Below are 20,576 nucleotides of genomic sequence, written 5' to 3' on the forward strand. Positions count from 1 at the left end.
TGGGATGACATCGACTCCTCCAAGTTAGCTGGTTAGCTGCATGGTATTAAACTCACGGGTGTACTTGGTAAATTCAGAGCAAGTGACTTTGCCATCTTAGCTTTCTAACTAGTTGGCCGGGTGAAGTTCAAGCAGCCTATGAGAGCAAGAACCAGAAATTTCCACTACGGAAAAGACCTAAAATGATACGTTTGCTGATTACAAAGTTACTATTCGTGGGACCCATGAGCGAGACCATGATGACGTGATCGACTACACCGAGAAATGAAAGGAGGACAGCTGCTCTGAGCCTCTGGGCAGCTAAGTGAGGCTGTACAAAAAGGACAATGAAAACACAGCCATTTTTCATTCTTTCCTTCTGAAAGTGGCACATGCACATCTTGGCTTTGGGTAAATCATACCGATAAATCAATAAACCTGATTACATTATTTTTGTAAGAGAACTTCCAAGTCTCGTTAGCCATATTCCACATATTGAAGAAAAGTCTCCCTGTAACATACATCTAACAACAGCCTAGCATTCACAGTGGTTTAAAAGTCACCTTTAAGATACGTTAAATGCTACTGAAGGAAAATCACGAAATTTGTATCCCCAACACCTTGTTAATGGGCCAAATTGTAATGACCTAAAACCAAGGAAGTAGTCCATGACATTTGTAAGAATACTAAACATTGTAGCACAAAATATAAAACGTTGAGTTCAAAATCCCAAGGGCACGGACAGGCCCTAGAAATTGCTGTATTTGTACAAAGATCGGATTCTCTATGCAAGAGCCAGTCAGTCACTCCAGAGACCAGATGCAGGTCATTGTGAATTCCAGACTGGCAGCTCTTTGCTACACATTCTGTCCCTTTCTGAGTTCTGCTCTTCATCTGCAGGAAGGGCCACTGATCCCACTTAAACAAAAGAGAACTGTGAGGCTGTACCTCTGTCAAAAATATGATCGGAGCTGTTAGGTGGTATGAGTTGTGAATGCTTTTTCAAACAAAGCTAGCCTTCATCTTTCAAACACACACACACACTCTTTGCTGGCTATCAGATGGCTCAATCCAAAACACTGATGTACCCTAGGGGACAGCAACTTCAAAAGTGAATACATTACCTCCCCACTTTACACGGTGACCACGACACTGGATTGGACTTAATTCATCTCTAAGCACTTTCGAGAGACTTGAGACCTTTCAAAGGAAGTTTTTCAATATCTTAGTCATTTCCAACATAGTTTGGGCTTGACAAAATATATAACTTAGCAATTTAAAGATTATGGAGAAACCCTGGAGTGACATTCGAGGGAGATGTTTCTCTTCTAAATCCGTAGGATGTGCTTTAAGACTTGGAAGTAGGCTGGTGTACCAACAACTGCACTGTCCGGTCTCTTGTTCTGGATTCCTGTGAACGGCGTTTCCCAATCAGAGGCCTCGTTCTGGAAAGGGTGCAATCTGACTCATCGGGACACTAACAACTTTACTCAATGTCAGTAGCTGGACACTCAGGACAGATAAGCCATTTGTCTGGAACGGACATGACCCGGCTCACAGTATCACAACCCAGAACTCAATGCACTGCTTTGGATCAGGCCTCTATTCATCTGTGGCTGGCTACTGCTAGCGTGGGCTGCTTCCCCCAGAGAGAATTTGGCTTCCAAACTCCACACGTTCCATAAGAATCATACAATATTTTAACGAGAAGATAATTATAACTTGTAAGTAGCTAAGCAAATCAGAGCAGGGTTACACCTAGGCAAGTGGGCTAAGCGGGCAACGTTCGGACTGTAGCTTTAAGACAGCTCTGCACCTGGAGTGGCGCATGACTATGATCAGAACAGCAGATGGTGAGAGAACCGCTGGGCAGTGTAAAGCCGCTTCTCTGAGCAGAATCTCCGCGCACTACTTGAACCGTCTGCACGGGCCCTTCTGGGAGGGCACAAGGGCCACCAGGAGGGCCTGACCATGTGGATGAGGTCTCTCCTCTCCGCTTCTTCCATCTTGAAAGGGCTTCCTTGCCAAACCTGAGGGTGGCATCTGGAGGTGCAGCTGAGATGCTCAGCCATGAACTGTACCTACCACTTCTGTGACACTGAGGAGTGCTGGGGACAAAACAAAGGAGAGCGAGCTTACCTCCTCTTTTCTGCTATTTGAAAATTAAAAAAAAAAAAATCCACTTATCCAAATCACGACAGTTGATAACTTTGGAAATACTAAACAAGAAGAACCTGAGTCTTGGTTCAGCTTTGGTCCAGGGGCGTATGTGAAATCCAGCAGCCCTCTCGTACTCACTTGGATTCTGGTTACTGGAAAAAGCGTTCGCTGTCAAAGAAACACAGCACACAGTTTTAAACCAACTTTGTGATTTTTATTGATGGGCGACAACTTTATACTCCTAGATATCACTAAACTGTGTACAGTTAGAGACGCGGCACTGTAGAAGAGCAGACAGCAGAATTAAACAGAGCAGACTTAAGGAAATAATCAATCTTCATTATTTTGCCCATTTTTCATTACGTGTACACAGAAGCATGAATGTAATTTGAATCTTTTAATGGCAATAAAGTTACAATCACCCATCTACGTGACTAACCTCTTAACTCCAAATATTTGATCTGCAACGTGTACGCAAGCAGCTCTCATCGCACAATTATTAAAATGTATTTTTCCTGTTAGGAACCAGCAACTTATTTCTTGTGTTTATTTTTCTTAAGAACTATTTCTTCTCTGGTAACTGGCTCATTTTTATCACTTATCAAAAACTAAAGGGTGGGGAAGGAAAGTGTGATGGATTAAAAAATTCATTTTTTAAGGAAAGATAAAATTCATTTTCACAAATTTACAAGTATTGTTGCTGGTGCAGGATTTATTCTACTATGCAATTAGACTGGGAATCAATGCAAGTTCTCCTTAATCAGGAATCGGCATTATTTCAGAAATATTTTTTTTGTGTATTTTCTTAAATCAAGCGACAGTCTGTTTCAACCAAATGATTTTGATTTGGAAGTCAGAAGTCAACATAAAGTATCTTGTGCACAAACCCCAAGGCGTCTCCTTTCATTCTAGCCAATTTTTACAAAAGGGAGAGTTTCTCTTTAAAGAGCCACTAAAGAGAGGAAGGAAGTCGTAAGAGTGGGTGCTCCACAGGCGGGCGTTGGGCACACACAGCACGGCATTACAACAGGTCCACTCGGCGGTAATACAGGAGGTAGGCTGTGCGCTCAGCAGCGGGCTTCACCACCTGGTACTGGCTGATCACCTTGACCGCCTGGTCGTCGATGCGCAGCCAGCCATTCAGACCGATCTGGAAGACGTCTGTGGTGTAGTGCCCGCCCGTTGCACTGCTGCCGTGGTGGTAGACCACTGCAAAAGAGCCGACGGGTGCCCGGTCAGGGGAGTGCTGCGGCAGGCAGCCCAGCAGCGCTCACAGCTCCCACCACAGATCCCACTTTCTTGCAAACCGCCCACACCAAAGGAGGCGGGACAGAGAAATGGAATTACAAAGTGATGTTATTTAAACGCAAACCCTGAAACAATTTACAATAGAAAGTTATACATATACATCTTAGTAACATTTAAAATGCTCAATCCTCACAAACAATGAAAGAATTGACAGTTAAATAAGATGGTCCCATCCGTCAGCCCTTTAGGCAGGGGTTATCAACGACTTTACTTCTTAAAGTTTAAGCACAACACAGGAGATGCACCACCCACCCCTACTTCCAACGATCAGCAGTGCAAACCAATCGACCTCTGAGAACACACAGTCAGACCCCAAACAACAGGCCCTGATTGAGCCAATTCCACTTCTAGACTGTTCTCAAGATAGGGTCTGAATCTTGGACAAAGTGAAAAAATGGAAAAGCCTAAATACCCACTAGAAGGAATGATTAGTGCATTACATTACAATAAGATGAATTTTTCATAGATTAGATTGAGTGTGGTGGTGTAGGAATACGCTTACATTACATGAAAAAACAAGAATCCTAGGATTTCCGTGGACTGTCACCTATGATGAGGACAGCCCGCCCCAGGAGGGACGCCGGGGCGCTTTGCTGGGCCAAGTGGGCAGCAGTGGAGTGACTGCAGACATGGCACTAGTCATTACGATTTTTTCCTTTAAAAAAAAACTTCCATGTTTTCTACAACCATGTTTTAAGAGAAAAAAATACCACTTGTTATTTACTTTTTAAAAAAATCCTGTACCCTACACAAGAAGCCCGAGTCAAAGGCCTAAAACAAACGTAACTGTTGAAAGACACACCACCTTCCCCCTCTATGAAGACGAGGGGCCGGGGGCGGCCCTGCCAGCAGCAGACGTGCGCCTGTGAGACGGAAACGGTCTCTAGGGAGACTCTGGGGCGGAGGACGGCAGTGCGGCTGTGGTGAACCGTGCACTACCGGGAGTGGCATGAAGGACGGTCACCTGGAGAGGGACAGCCTAAATTTCAACCATGAACACGCCTCAACATCACTGTGCTCTGGCCACAGCCAGCACTCTGAGGAAGGTCAGACTCACTCTGAGCCAGTGACCTGGGCGGGTGAGGGAGTGACAACGGTGGCCTCAGTCTCTGGACAGACCCAGGCTCTGCACAAAGAGGCCTGTGTGCTGGGGTTCAGCGGATACTGTGGCCCACCCACCAATAACAAACAGGACAAGTCACACAGGGACAACAAGACTGTAGGGCCATTAGGTGAGAAACCGGCAATGGGAACAACACAAGGTCATGGCTTCAACTCGTGCTGCAGGCCACGACGATGGAGAAGCTGCCACAGGGCAACAGGGGCCCTGACACCAGCGTGTCCCTCTGACCTCAAATCCAGCTGGGGGCTTCTGCCCTGGATCTTCACTTTCAAGACCTAACTGACATGGATGAGAGGGTTTTCTAAGTGACCAGGTCAGTAGTATTTAAGGGACCTGTGGGTTTAACTGATGTGTGTTTCCTACAAGATGCTTCACTCTAAACATTCAGGAGAAGAGCTCTCCACACGTATTCAGGTTTCTCAAGTAACTAACATGGTGACATGTCCAAGCTCCTGTCACAGGCATAGAATTGAGAACCAGAGTTTTCAAAAAGCTCACACGTGTTTTCTTTGCCCCATAATCAGAATCACTTTTTAAAAGTACCTCTTTACTCACATTTTACAGAAAATTGCAACCAATCCAGTGACCTTATTTCTCAGATGAGAAGACTCTCGGTGAGGACTGGGGGTGCAGGCAGGGGAGTGCACACTCACACCAGGGCCCTTGGACCAGGAGACAAGGACTTCCTAAACTTTGCCCCTAACATCACCTTCCCCGGCGAGGCCCCAAGGGAGGAGAGCTGCAGGGAGACCCAAAGAAATACTTTATCCCCCGGGACCTCAGTGCCAAATCCCTAGCTGGACACTGGGACCCATCTGGTCTCAGAGGCAGGCTGCAGGCTGCAGAGCCTGGGCATCAGCCGAGGCCTCAGAGCTTCCAGCCCAAGGTGGGTCCAGGGGAGGCTGGACACATCCTGACAATGCGGTGCCCATCAGGTCCCAGCAGGTTGGGACGAGGCTGTGATCAGCCACCTCAGGGAGAAGAGAAAGTTGCAGGAAGAGTACTGGTGGGAAGAAAGAGCTGGCTGGACCCAAACTCTAATGTGGCACCGAATTCATCCATTGACAGTGCCCACGCAGTCCACTATCCTAAAACCTCAGCAGTGGGCCAAGGGCAGGAATATGCAGCCCTGCTCTACCACTTAAGGGTGAATGCTCCCCTATGAGTGTCAGTTTATTCTTTTATACAATGTGGATACCTCCACTTACCTCTCAGGACAGATGAAGGAACAGAGGAGATACTACATAAAAAGTATCCAGTAAAAAAGTTCAACAAATGTGTGAAGGTCAATGAAGAACAGTGTCATTTAAAATTACAAACAGGCTCACTGGAGGCAACACCAGAGGTGATAGAGAAGCTAGAAAATTCTAATAAAAACAGCCAGAAAAGCAAACACAATTGTTGCAAACACCAACTCTTAAAAGACATACAAAGCTTTGTTCAAAAAGCGTAACAGACTCAAGCTGTAAAAGAGAAAGAGGCTGGAGGAAGGAGAGAAGGCGCAGGAGACAAGCTGGTTCCCAAAGGAGCCCAGCCAGGAGACAGGAGGTCTCAGGGCCCCCAGTTCTGGGACTGAGGAGCCCCCATGCTGGGCCACCATCTCATGTATACCTAGCGGCACCACACAGGGAGGACAAGGTGGATGCCAGTCTGGCCTCGCTGGGGCCACTCCGCGGCACTGTCACCCCATAGGCACCACGACTGCAGCTGGGAAGGTTCACACTGTCAAAGTGCCAGCCTGCCAACCTCACTCCTCTGACTCAAAGACAAAGAATCCTGCTAACGAGGTCTTAGGTTGAGCTGAGCTTACAGCTAAGAGCATATTGTCAAATTCCAAACACATCAAATTTTAGGTAAAACACACATTTTCAAATGATTTCCTGACTTACAAAGACCACAGAGATACCAAAAATCTATTCTCTATGTTAAGCAGTATCATAGCAAAATTGTGCCTGAGTATAAACCCTTTTTATCATTGCTTTAATAGGGAAGTAATGTTACACAAATTTACTTACCTGCAAATAGCCTATAGGTTCTGTGGCATTTAAAATTCTTATTTTTAACACCTGGAGAAAGCAGTTCTGAAAAACAAAATATCAATAGCTTCAATCTATAAAAGCACTTACAGAAGGGCCTCACAGAAACAAACGGTAATCCATCCAGGGGACCAGAGTGACCCAACAGAATTCCATCCCTTTTTCTGCATAAAAACTGAGCCCCAGCGAAATCCAAGTGTGCACTATAGCAGTGCATGTCACCAGCAACCCACCCAATCAGAGGGACAGGAGCAATACCCTGAGCCTCTTCAGCTCCTGCTAGAAACTCTTTACAAGCAGATGTTCTAAAAAAACAGGAGAAAGCTGCCCACTTGAAAACAACAAAACAAAACAAAACAAAGCAGCCTTGGAAAGCCTAAGATTTAAAATGTTCTATATGTGAGTCAGACCACAACACTTCTATTAACAGTAAGATCGTTTCTGCAAAGACTAGGCTGCCAGTCATGCAGCCGGGGTGACTGGGACATCCTTCACCCTTGATGCAGGTGGGTTTCCTCTTTGCAGAGGTGCCAGGTGAATCCCGGAGGAGCTCTAGTCCACTCCATGATCCAGGCTATCCCACCGCACCCAGCATCCTCACTTAGGTCATTTCTCTCTCTAGAAAGCATCTGAGGTGGCAGCTGACATAAAAATACATGTAACAAATAAAGACAAGCTAATAAGACCAGTCTAAAAAATCATACACGTAAATCCACCCAGATGGTTAACCTAGGGGTGCGGGAAGATGTAGGACACCTGCTGGGCTCAGTTTTTGCTCCATACTTTTGGACATCCATGCAAAACAGAACAATCCAGAACAAGATTCTCAGCTGGTCCACACAGCTGTTAATACTTAGTATAAGGTAAGTTATTCATCTATAAAATTTCTATTTTTTATAACATTTTTCTCACCTAGTAATAAGTTCACATGGTTTATTCTTTTTTGCCTTTATTTTTAAAAGTCCATTTTAATGAGAATTTTAAGATAAAGCCTATTAAAAGTCATGAAATTTAAAACAAAACAAAACAAAGTCACGATAGGGAATTTCCTGAATCTTGACATTACACAGAAATGCTGAAGCATCAAGGGCTCACTGATTTCCAGAGTACTGTCACTATAAAAGCTTGTACTTTAAATATTCATTACCTTTACTAATTTCCAAGTCCACAGGATACTCAATGTTTTTGATAAGCTTCTGGCATCCACCCGTCTTCTCATAAACAAATCGTTTCAGATGCAGGACAAGAACAGGAGGGAGTTTCTCCAGAGTCACTCTTCGACTGATCTCAACCTGAGACACAAAGCACCCAAGACAAGAGCGTCTCACCCCAGGCAGCAGGCTCCATGGCCACTGCCCACTCAAAGGCTCTAAGTTCCGGGGCAGCGCTTCAGAAACCTTCCCAAGTCACAGGGTCTTTTGAGAGCTACAGACATTTTTCTTTAAAAAAAAAAAACGCACATATCCCTTTAAACACCACTGCAGAGGATCCCTTAGGTCCCTGGGCCAAGTTAAGAACCTTTGTTCCACTGGCATAAAAATTAAAAAGCTAACTTAGTAATACCTTGAATTGCTTATTTTTAATAACTCTCACAGTATTGATAAAACTAAGGCCAAAGTGTTTCTTGAATTAGATGCTTTAAACAACCCTAAAGCTGTTTAGTCTAACCATTAGTTCTGTAAGTTTTGGTTTTATCAACTGAAAATGCCTCTTAAGTACTCTCACAGGTCTAACGAATGCTTTTTATTAAAATGCATCTTCACAAACAATACTTAACTCTTTTATTTACTGTTCTCTGTACTTATAAACTATTGGTGCTTCCTGTATTTATATGAAAAATACTTTCTGTAGAAATATATGTTAAAAGTGACAACTCAAAACACAGTGGCATATTTAAAAAAATACCCAGAAAGCTTTCAGAGGACTTTATACATATTTGGTTGAAGGTGTCTGAGGGGTGCCAGGCGTGGAAGCAAGCCTAGTGGTTACCACTGCTGGGGTTTATTAAGTTTATAGACCCTTCTACACCTGTCTTCCCATCAAGACTCTGTAGTCCAGTGCCTCACACCCAACAATAATTTGCGAGTGAATAAAAAGTGTGACTACAGCTCCACATTAAATCAGCAATGGTGATGAAAAGACTCCAGCTTTCTCACCTGTGAAATGAGAGTCTGACTACAGCACCCCTAGACGGTTTCTCGGGGCTAGCAACCTGTGACTCTGCTAAGTGGCTTATCTGAAATTCTTAACTATGTGTTCTGGGTTTCCAGATGTATCAAGGCACACTTTCTAATCACCCAAAAAAATCCAGACCTTTTTTATACAGCTACTGTTTTGTATAATCAAATTTCCCGTGGATCTTCATGTGTTCCCATAGGAAAAAAAAATTTGACCTAAAAATACAGTAAAATTAAATTTGGTACTTTAAAAAGTAAATTTAAAAAAAAATCACATTCCAGAAAACATGTGACTTGCGCTTCACAGACAGCTGTACAAGATGTCCAAAATTCTCCTTCCTCAAACCCCTGCCTTCCTAGTGTTCCTGACACTACAGCAGTCATGAAGCTAGAACAAGTCAGCATCCTTCTCTGCCATCTTCAAGGTTCGACCAAAATGCCACCTCTTTCTTGAATTCTTCCTGCTATCTAGAATAAACCACCTTTTCCTCACCACTCTCTGACCACTGGCCAACAACCACAACCACCACCTCCATCAGCACATGCCCCACCCTGCCCATCCCCAAAAGGCAGTTTAACTGCAGCAAGAGCCAAAGAGGGAGACAGACATGTCACCAGAGGCCTTCCTGGTAGCCCAGGGAAAGGCTGACCGCCTCCCCCAGGACCAGTGGCCACGGACTCAGGAAGCCAGCTCCAAGGGAGGTGCCAGAAGAGCAGCAGAGCCACAGGACAGCAGCGCCACCACTGGAATGACAGCTGCCCCAGTGCCCAGTCCCCACAGCCTCGTACATAATCTGGCCACGCTAACTGAGCTCCAAGAGTAGGTACCTCCTATCCCTTCTCTTCCAACAGGTCCCACCACCAGACTCAGCTTTTTCTCTAAGACACCTGCCAAGACTCTGCTCCAGCTCCCGCTACTCTCACTGTCTGAACAAAAGTGCCCACAAGAAGCAATCAGAAAGCCTGGTGGAGGATTAGGCATAACTTCTACAGATCCCCCAAGAGGCTGGCCTGACCGATCCAAAGTAGGAGCGCCCAGGAGAGCTGAAGGTCTCCGTGCCCAGCCTTTGCTCTTCCTCACGTGCAGCAGGAGCTGCAAGGCAAGGGCCAGGTTTCTGTGCTGGGCTCTGGCTCACCGTGTGGCCACTACACACGACCATGTAAATCAAGCTTCAAAGGAATACTCCCAACCGTCAAAGCACTGTCCTAACTAGCCTGCATCCACCTCCCTGACACACTTTATGAATTCACTGCCACAATCTAAGGTACAGAACAGAGAAGATACTCTCTACTGCAGCAGAGGAAACGGGCACAGACTGGCACATCTGGACAGCCAGCAACTAATGAGCTCTCAGGGTGCAGAGTATCGTCTGTCTCTCCTGACGGAGCTGGCAGGTATACTTCCTCTTGGCGCCTGAAGACAGGAAGACTCAAAGAGTTAACCTTTTTCAAATCAAATCAAAGAATAATAGCCACCAAAACAATTACCTTCTATTTCTCAGTGTCCCTGAAGATCTACAACCAAATGCAAACCAGACATGTTTAGAGTATCTTTTATATCCTAACTAATCTCATGAAACTGTCCTCTGTTATATCAGGAACGTAAATCAGCTACTGGGCCTGTTAGAGGTAGATTGTGTGGGGCCATGACTAGATTTGCCAGAAAACGAAATGCAGCCCAGGATAAAGAATCCAAAAGATCACAACCACGTTACATGACTTAGAGCCAAAGGAGGCTCGGAGGATCATCTGTTTCTACCATTTCATTTTAAAAATCATTTCATTCTAAAAATGTGGAAGCTTTCAGTCCAAAAAAGTTAAGCAACCAATTTAAGAGGCAGAGCACAAACCCACTCTCTTCATTCCTGATCCTGTGCTCCCTCCCTCACAGCAGAGTGTCTCAGGAGAGAGGCTCAAGACCAACTGTGAACACACCTCTTGTTTGGTTTTTGTGGTGTAACCTTGGACAGACTCTCTCGCCACCAGGCTCTCCAACGCGTCCTGGACTGTGCGGATCTTGTCGGACTGGATATCCAACTGCAATGTGAAGAACGGCTGCAGGGTGGCGGACTCTTTTGAACTCTGCTGGTAAACCACAGACCTGAGGACAGAAACACACCACATCTAACAGCTGCCGTCCCTCTCCGGAAGGTCATCCAGCAGGACAAGAGGACCCAGCACTGCAAGAAGGAGCATTCAGGATCACTGTCAGAGACCAGCAAGGACAGGACAGCCAAAGTACATGGAATTTAAAAGTAATTCTGCTCAATACCACCTTGAACGTATTTCTAGCAACTCAATCCACCAGTTGGTAATTTTCCTGCTTAAGAGCTCTGGAAGAAGGCCTTTTTCATCTGCCAAACGCCTTCACCTCCACACTTTATTTAATGCACCAGTTACTAAAGGTGATGATCTTGCCACAGCATCAAAAACAAGACACTTTTCATTTTCTCAAAGTATCACAGCCTGTTCTAATAAAAGGAAAGAAACCCCAAAGTAAAGAGTACTTCTGATGGCATTTTCCCCCTATGAGAACGACTTACAGAAGAAGGGGAGCAGGGTGTGCGCCACGGGCAGGCAGCCACCACCGTCAAAGAGGCTGCCAGCTCAGCCTTGTTTTCTTAGCTGGTTTTTCATTTCATTTTTCTTTTCCTAAGTTTTACTGAGTAAAAATGTGTGTTCAGCCCATCTCTCATTTAGCCTCAGCAAGGAGACGTGCCAGATTCTGTTTTTGCAGTCTGCGCAAACTAGTTTACACACGGGGTAAAGGGGGTGGACAGGTATTCAGACCCGACAAGGCGGCTGCCGTGAAGAATAAGGGAGCAGTTTTCCCGCCAGGGTTTCACCCTCACTCGCTGCTTTCTTGACACACAGGATGGGGAGCACTTCCAGGCCACTTCTGAAAAGGAAGACTGAGTGAGGGCCATTCCCTCTGTTCCAAAGCAGTGATTAAAGTTGGCGAAGAAATGAAGAGATGGACCTTTCATCTCAAAGGGCCTGGATTTAATCAAAAGGATGGAAAAGGTAGAGAAAGTGCTGTTGGTCTTTCTGGAGAAACTGAAAGCCCACTGGAAATAGGTGAATTTTAGGAGAAAAACCTTTCAGCTGGTCTTAATAAAGAATCATGCTTAATGGTGACCACTATACACAGAAAAGAAGTCCCTAAATTATAGGAAGTAGTTCCTTATCTTTGCTTTACTGCTTTTCAAAAACAGACAGGAACCAATTTCAATACAAAGTGCCCACAGAGGGTGAGGCTATAGGGCCGCAGCAGAGACATTTGGGGCAAGCTAGAAATTTCTCTGAAGTGGATTCTGGGTTTTCCCACTGGTTATTCTAAAATTTGGGATCTTTGAGTATGGTGACCACTGGTGGCCTTGCAATTCTAATGCTGCACCTGCATACAAACATGGAGCTCTTGTCACACCCACTGGGGGTGCCTTCCTTCCTCCCCCACCCTCAGTGAGCACCCCGAGATGCAAGCAGCAGGCTGCTGGTCTAATGAACAGCCAAGGGCACAGACAGCCTCCTCTCACCACGGTTCACAACCTGGACCCCTGGAACCCTCTCCCTAAAGAGCCCATCCCGAGGAAATGTATCTGGCAAAAACAAGTTACAATGGCAGTGGTGGGGCTAGGTGTCCCCCAGAGCACACCTGACCAGACGCTCCAGACCAGAAAGGGACTGCGGAGTCAGAGCACAGAGAGGACTGTTCCAGGTCATGTGCCGGCAGGACTGGCTTCTAGCCCAGTCCCACAAACATCGCCGACCAGCTGGTGAGACGGTCGGCAGATTTTCTGAGGTTTTTACTAGCCTGTTGAAAGGCACTAAGTCTAAGCTGTTTTAGAGCAGAGAGATTAACTTTCAGTGCCTTCATGAGGGCGTTACATCTTTAAAATACATAGCATTTGGGACAATGAAAGGCTAAGAGTTTCACTTTAAAAATACAAAAACAAAAAAACCACTCTAGTAGGCTATGCTCTGAGGCTTTTAGAAGAAATGCTGTAATGAGGTCCTCCCAGACTCTGGATGAGTAAACCCCACTGGAGCTGGAGCAAGTTCTACTGAGTTCCACATCATGGTGGTAGTGAATGTTTCTAATGTAAATAAATAAAAATCTTCTAGAAGGTTTTCATGGGTGAGCCAAAAGCAGCTGGTTTAAGGGAACTGGGGCAGAGGTGCTGCCCAGGTGCGCCAGGCAGTCAAGTGTCCTTTATGTAAAAATATCTCCCTCCTCATTCCCTTAACTTCCTAGCTCACTTGGGTCCAGCGCCTAGAACTCCTCCAATCAGATACACAAATTTCTTTTCCTAACAAAAGGTGCATTTCAATTAACCTGTCCTGCCCTCCCCAGCTGCCTGTGAGCAGCCAGACAGATGGAGGGTGGGGGCATGGAGGAGCCCACTGTGGCAGGCACGCCAGGGGACAATGCTCTCTGCAGGAACATGACCTGGAAGGAGCATCAGCAAGTCTAAGAAAGAGCAGGCACAGAGTAAAGGTAAACCATCAAGTCCAAAATTTCTCAGGACAAATCTCACACTCCACCCCCTCCAGCAAGATGGCAAAATCCTGAGAAAGGCAAATGCTAAATTATTCCAGAAAAGCATAAAACCTGATGTGTCCACCAAAAATGCCAGTGATCGGGGTCTGAACAAAGTCCGCCTGGCGAGTGACCGAAGTCTTATTTCTGGGGCCCACTTGCTCCCATTCGTCCTCACTTCCTTCGCCTGGTTCTTCCTGCTCTTCTTCATTCACCGAGTGGCTTTTGGGTCCATTGGAAACAGTAAGTTCTGAAAAGTAGACAGTCTGCTTAGACTACTATTTATAAGAAGAGCAAAAAATAAAAATAAACCACCTATGCAGATACGTCAACTGGAGCTTTAAAAATGAAATCATGGTGTGCTCTACACTGAGGACAAAGGCACTACGTGGACTGTACTGGGTCCCTGCGAGCGTGACCATGGGAGGACTCAAGTTGGCCAGGGGGCAGGTAACACTGTGTAACTGCAGTCAGGATCCCTGATTTGCTAAGGGACTCTGGTCAAGTAGGAGAGTTACCCTTAACTCAGGAGACGCATGATTTACCATTTAAGGGTGAACTGTCCTCTGCAACCTAGTTTTGAATCATCTGGGGGAAAATGTTGTGGGGGGGGGAGGGGATAAATAAGGACAATGTGGTAACAACTGCAGAATCCAGAGGTTATACAAGTATTCATCAAACTATTCTTTCAGCTTTTCTGTATGTTTAATTATTTTCCTAATTAAAGACTGAAGGGAAAAAAGCAGAGGTTCTGGACAAATTTTTAAATACCCAAAAGTAATATTCTCAATGGTAACAACAGCAGTGTAAAAGTAACTAGTTATCTTAGTGAGCAAATAAGTGATTTCTGAAGGGCAAGTGACTGTTGGGGAAAAGGCAACTTAATATATGAGTGTATATGTAACATTTATTTTAAAATAACTCTTCAGAAAATGTTCTCACACAATTTTGCAGCAAGTACACAGTAACCTACTTTCATTATTTGGTGAGAGAAGTTTCTTTAGGTTCAACATTTCCTCGTGAAGTCCATTTAAAATGAAGCCTAAGTACTCCTCAGCATCTTCCTGTCGACCCTGCAAAGGTCAAATATGATCAGATTAACTTTAATCGATTACTATCCAAGGCCTGCACGGAATATATTATCTGCATATTCAAACTGTGCCTTCTCTTAAATTTTCAATAAGATGTAACATATGGTGTTTCCCAAAAATCACATGAATTTTTCTTTGGACAGCTGAGATGGGCAGAGGAGGGAGGACTGGGGTGGAGGAGGGTGGCTAGAGAGACTAAACACTTATCTCTAAGTAACAGAGCTAACAGGGATTTTTAAAATTACACTTTCCTGTATTTTCGAAATTTTCTACAATAAACATACATTACCATTATAATTTTTTAAAAGTTTCAAGTAAGCTGCTTTTTTGTTTAAACGAAGCAGAAAGACAAGAACTAGATGTCTAGGCCACCTCACTGCACAACCCCAGGGGATGTCGTTCACACTGTAAGTTGTACAATTAGCAGCCCTGCATGTCTCCTTCTGTTTTTTTGAGGATGGGCAACCACAGGGAACAGGACACAAATCATATGTGAAAAAATACTGATTTAGAGTTAGCTGCCTGTTTTATACACATAGTAGTATAATCATTCGTAGATGAATCACACAATATAGTCACATAATAGTCCTACAATCTTACATTGGTTAAGTTTAATCATATAATTTATCATGTTCAGTTCATATTTCATTCTTTGGAGCATAACGTGTGTTCCAAAGAACTGCACATTCTTCTGCTTGTGGTCTCTGAGTAGATTTGTTTGCTCCAAATGGAACTGTGGATATGGACAGCCGTTCTTTGGTGTGAGGTGCTCTGTGTATATGTGGGAAAGGGCAGAAGCTGGCACCACCCAAGACGCAGAAAACAGTTAACAGTGCTGGGAACGGCCTGCTTGCCAGGTTGGTCCTTGGCTGGCATCTGGGAACTTGGATTTCAGGAGGGTTCACACCATTCCAAGAACTGAGAAGGGAGTGTGCCTAAATTGTTTATGCTGAGCACTGGCTTTCCCGCTAGGAGTCTGGAATTTGGGCTTGTGTAAGATAGAGGGTGCCTATGTGACCAGTCCCAAATAAAACCCTTGGACTCTGAGTCTCTAAGGAGCGTCCCTGGTAGACCACATTTCACACGTGCATTCAGTCTGGTGCGGGAGGAGTAAAGTGAGTCCCGTGTGGCCGCACCTGGAGAGGAGTCTCGAGGTTTCCTCAGACGCAGCCCAAGTCTCTACTCTGTGCTGACTCCGCTTTGTGTCCCTGTGCTGTACTGAATCAGAACTGATAACTGCTTCTGAGTCCTCTGAGACCTTCGAGCAAGTCACCAAAGCTGAGGGTGGATTTGCAAACCCCAATCCAGACAATAGTAATACAACTGAAAGACACAGGATTTCAGTGCTGCTCAACCACAGGAAGTCCCCTGAGCTGCACCTCGGCTCCGCCTGAGCTGGGTGGCCCTCCACGGGCTTCTAAAGCAGCTGTACACACATCCATCCTGGTACTTGCCTTGTCTGTTTCCTTAGGTTATAGCTTGAACTCCCCTGACGGAGTATTATTTCCCATTACCTGCGAAACGTAAATTCTGAGCTTAACTCCTGAAGAGCCTCCCTGGTGGGATCAGGTACTGCACTGCCCTTGGCATTCACCTTTCTTCAAACAACACTACTTTGTTTAACTGAATTTTCTTGACTATTTTCCTAAATAATTTCCCTAAGCATCGTTTCAATGACCTGTACTGACTCATCACAAACTCTGTTCAGAATAAAAAAAACTCTCCAGTTAACTGTGCAAAAGGAGCCTCTGCTTTACTCTCAATGGCTGTCAGGGCCCTTCACAGGACCTCCTTGGCCCCTGGCCCCATGCCCTCAGTAGCCAAGTGTAGTGGTGAAAACGTAGGTAAGAGTATAAAGGACCCCGGTGCAGGATAAGCCACCACAGCACATGAGCGTGACAGATGGCAGCTCTCCTGAGGGCCGCCACTGTCCCCAGCCCACCACCGTCCCCAGCCCACCACCCTGCCATCCTGAAAGGCAGCCCGTGCACTGGGTAAAGAGCTGACTAGGCTGCCAGGCTCTGCCATTTATTAGCTAAGACCCTGGACAATGACTTCACTTTTCTCAAATGTAACATGCAGACAATAATCACAGTTTATTCACAGGGTTAAATACATTAATGTATGGCACGAACTTACAGCAGCAGTCGGTGCACAGAAAATGACAGTTGTCCCTGACTGCGATGGCTTTCATCCTACTCTTTAATTCATCCCAGCAACCTCCAGAACAAGCCCAGATCCAGTGAACACCCACTTAATCACCGCACTTCAAGCAGAGGGCAAGCACTGAATAAGCAACAGTTAAGGCACAAACTTCACACTGGCTACGTGACGGCAGTCCCAAACCTTTTCAGACAGGCTCGACTTGATAACTGTCAGGAGTCTATAAATATATGTGGGTTCAAAGGCAGCTCCAGGGCGGATATCCCTCACGATTTTATCCCCGAGAGCTGCAACGGAAACAGGACACAAATTTTCATAACTAAATGAAGTCTTAAAAAAATGATGAAAAGCAGAATCATCAAAACCCCGCCCACCACAACCCATGTCAAGAATAACACTGCCATAGCAACCTCTATGTAAAAAGACATTTTCTTTCCAGCAAGACTGATCAAAGTCAGCCATCTAACTTGATAACTTCCAATATGAAATGGAATCAGAAGATCTCGTTTTTACTCACCTTGTCTGGGTTTTGGAGGTACTGGCATATTAGTAAACTCATTCATTAGCCGAACACTAAACATGGAGGGGAAAAAATGTTAAGTAGCACATTTCTACAGAAAGACATACTTTTACTGAAAAGCCTTGATGGCTAAGTAGAACATTATTAACTAGTGTGAAGATAGCAAACATCAGATAACCAATACTACAACAGCTGGTGAGTTCTTAAATCTTTTCGATAGAAGTTTTGGGTATATTTTAAGTGATATAAACTGGTAAACACTAAAAATTTATTCAACTGACTCTAAAGAATACAGATAAAACAATGCTCCAATTCCATTTCTGGTTAACTTCCATACAAAATCATGAACAGTAAATTCTTTAAAAAATAGAATTAAAGGACTCATTTGCAAAAACAGAATCAAGAGCTTCACTAAGCTATTTGAATCTAATTACCAGAGGGGAAGAAGCCCACCCCTTCCCACAGTTTTAGCACCTTACTTACAAGCTATCTATCATGGGTGTGGATGTACAAGGCCTTTGCACTTTTGAATACAGAGGAATGAACTTCATCAGGTGATACATCGGAGGGCAAGCAACCAATGCCTGCAGTGTCTAAGTGACAGCAGTAAGGAAGCGTAAAGGAAATGAAACAGGCACTCCAAGTTGTTGAAAGGAACGCCAAACACGTGAGCACACAAAACTAAATAAATCAAGAACACTGAACGACTTAGATATGCAAACACAAAAAGGGAATAAACCAAATAATCTCAGGGATAACTTGCCTTGTGATAGCCAAGAAATTTATATACAAGAACCTGATTCAACCAAGATAATCAATTAATACAAGATTTCCAGTTGTAAGGGGTCACTCTGCCCTATTATTCGGGACCATTTTAATGAGAATAAAACTTGCCTGATTCTGATTCTGTCAGTCACACAGGTCAACAAATCACCTCCATTTTTTCGGTCAGGAATAACCCCGTTTATACGCAGTAAGGAACCAAGGTTTTGGATTCACAATGTGGAGCAGATGCCCACAGAAGCTGAACTAAGTGGAATGTGCCCAGGAAGAGAAAGCTGTAGAAAGCCAGACTTGGGGCAGCATCTGAGAAGGATACAGCATTAATGTAGCACCAGTTTCCTTTATTGATCAGCCCACGGGGTTGCAGTGACACTGGCTTGTGTATCAGGGTCACGTTCTCCAGTAACTCTGCGAGGGAAGAAGCACAGGGAAGACGTTAACAGCGTCTGGTGGACAACTCTCTGGCTCCACTCTGGGAGCGTGAACCCCATCAGTGAAGCACACATCCAAACAGAAGGCATCCTGTGCAAAAACTTTGTTCTGTTCAACATCATGTAATTATTTAACGACTGAAATTTTAAAAAATATTTCCCCCCAAACACCAACATTTATTTACCTTCCTGTGGTAATATAACTAGGGAGCACAAGAATCGTTTTAAAAAGAAACAGAGAAGGCTTAAAAAAACAACACAACAGTATTAGGAAACAGATTAAAAAGACCAGCTACAAAGATGTGGACGTGCAGGACCCATCTCGTTCACGTCTGAGTGCCCAGCACACGACAGCAGGTGCTCAGGGGCTGTTCAGCGAGTGGCAACCCTCCTTCTAGAAACAGTTGTCTCCTACTAACACTAAATTATATTTCTCATCAGAAGTCCCATTTAGGGACTGTGTGTACACTAGAACCCCTGATTCCATTTAGAAACAAGCTTCACTATCCTCAGATTCATCTTTTGACATTGTTCAGAGTCTTAAGATAACTGTGAATGCCATTTTTATACAATCAATGTTTTAATGCTTTAAATAATTAAGTCCTTTAAACATCCCCCCAACCCAGAAATGCTTTAAAACAAGAGGTCTCCCAATGTCCCTTATGAATTGTGTAACAGAGATAGCTACATTATTTATGGACACCTTCTACACTTGACAAGTGCCGCACTTCCTCCTCAGTAATCCAGGAGAACCACCACCACCCCCTTTCCACCAAGAGGAAATTGAGGCTCACAGTTAACTAGCTCGCCTATGATCACGCAGGAGCCAGGCAACACAGGCAGCAACTGAAATCCATGATCTGTGACCACACTACACTGCCTCCCTTAATGTTTAAACCTGTATACCAGGGAGCACACGTGGTAGGTATTAGCATTCATCCAAGGCATCACTTAAACCAAAGAAACTTCTCTTCTCTAAAAACACAGCTGGAACTGACAGGTGGCCCCAGACTTAAGCACTGAAGAAATTAATTTGCAAGATTCTAATGTCAACACACACACCTCCCTCTCTCCTGTAACGGTAAATGCTTTCTTCTAATTGAGGAAGCGTAAGAATAACTTCCCCATTTATTATAAAATGCCGCATTACAGACTCAAGAGAACGCAATGAAATCTTTCAACAGGTAACGGGCTCCACTTCAAAACCCTTTTACTCTAAGGTTTCAGATGCTAATTTTCCCCACAAGCTAAAGATCTTCTACTTACAACAGATTTTTACATTTGTCTTTCAGCCATTTTTCACAAAAGCCCATACTTCCCAATGCATGCCAAAGAATGGTGATTATTCAACATAATTACTCTACCAAAAAATCTGAGTTTTCAAATAAGCATCAGTCCCCAATCAACACTCCAGCTTGACATCTGTGAATCTGCCATACATGGTCTTTTTATGTCTAAAAACAATTATTTCTTACACAATCGTGAAACTCAAAGCCACCTGTCTTCCCAGCACGAGCACCTCAGATAAATGACACACTGCCACTTGCTAAGTCCTGCCTGGCACCAGGTCCTGCAGGCACAGAGGTGACCGAGGCGGTGTCCCTGCTGCAGGAGAGCCTGCAGACCAGTGAGGAAGGGATGACATAGGGCAGACTAAGCTAAAGGGGGGGTCCGTGGAGGAATACTCCACCCAACCCAAGGACTGGAGAAACATGGCATGGCCAGGGGTCTGTGACGGCAAACGGCACCAGAAGAATGTCTCCAGCTGGGGTGCTGATGTCTTCCACCCAGAGGAGAAATGCGACAGGTAGGTGGGTTCTTTTTTGTTCTGTGCAGTGACGAGAGGATGAATTCATTTTTACAGTTTCAGATAAGAGGCACTCATGTGACACCAATAAAGAGTACACTGACATCACAGGCCAGCAAGTGACATGTCTCTACTCACATGTGGACACAGGACCCTGCAGCTCAGGGCCTGAATTGTACATTCTGACAGCAAAGGGTCAGAAGTAGAACCCAATGTCCCAGTGACATGCTGAGGACAAGTGGTGGTGGCAGAAGCAGGTTCAAGAGCCTCAAGGAGGGATGCAGAGTGGAGAGTGCTCATGCAGGCTCCTCTGGCCAGAGGCCCAGCTAAGGAGCGAGCCAGGAAGGGGCTGCTCAGGGGTTCAGAGAATCGCAGGACGGAAGGAGCTATGGAAGGGCAGAACCACCAGGGTTTCGAAGGGAAACAAGTGATAACAGCACTAGAGGCAAAGGCTCCCG

At 44.9% G+C, this 20,576-nt stretch overlaps 1 protein-coding gene across 1 annotated transcript in view; it reads right to left on the minus strand.

Annotated features, from left to right (window-relative positions):
- Positions 1–2,331: 2,331 nt before the first annotated feature.
- Positions 2,332–20,576, minus strand: part of USP10 (ubiquitin specific peptidase 10) — a 66,797-nt gene continuing 48,552 nt past the window's right edge. The window contains exons 5-14 of the mRNA XM_031459180.2: positions 18,197–18,288; positions 17,581–17,690; positions 17,095–17,150; positions 16,761–16,864; positions 14,297–14,396; positions 13,396–13,573; positions 10,719–10,884; positions 7,754–7,898; positions 6,586–6,651; positions 2,332–3,348 (exon numbers count right to left, since the gene is read on the minus strand). Coding sequence (XP_031315040.2) covers positions 3,161–3,348; positions 6,586–6,651; positions 7,754–7,898; positions 10,719–10,884; positions 13,396–13,573; positions 14,297–14,396; positions 16,761–16,864; positions 17,095–17,150; positions 17,581–17,690; positions 18,197–18,288 — 1,205 coding nt within the window. The 3' untranslated portion in view covers positions 2,332–3,160. The remainder of the gene's footprint in view (positions 3,349–6,585; positions 6,652–7,753; positions 7,899–10,718; positions 10,885–13,395; positions 13,574–14,296; positions 14,397–16,760; positions 16,865–17,094; positions 17,151–17,580; positions 17,691–18,196; positions 18,289–20,576) is intronic.

The sequence above is a fragment of the Camelus dromedarius genome, chromosome 9, assembly GCF_036321535.1.
Source record: "Camelus dromedarius isolate mCamDro1 chromosome 9, mCamDro1.pat, whole genome shotgun sequence".
In the NCBI taxonomy this organism is placed as follows: domain Eukaryota; kingdom Metazoa; phylum Chordata; class Mammalia; order Artiodactyla; family Camelidae; genus Camelus; species Camelus dromedarius.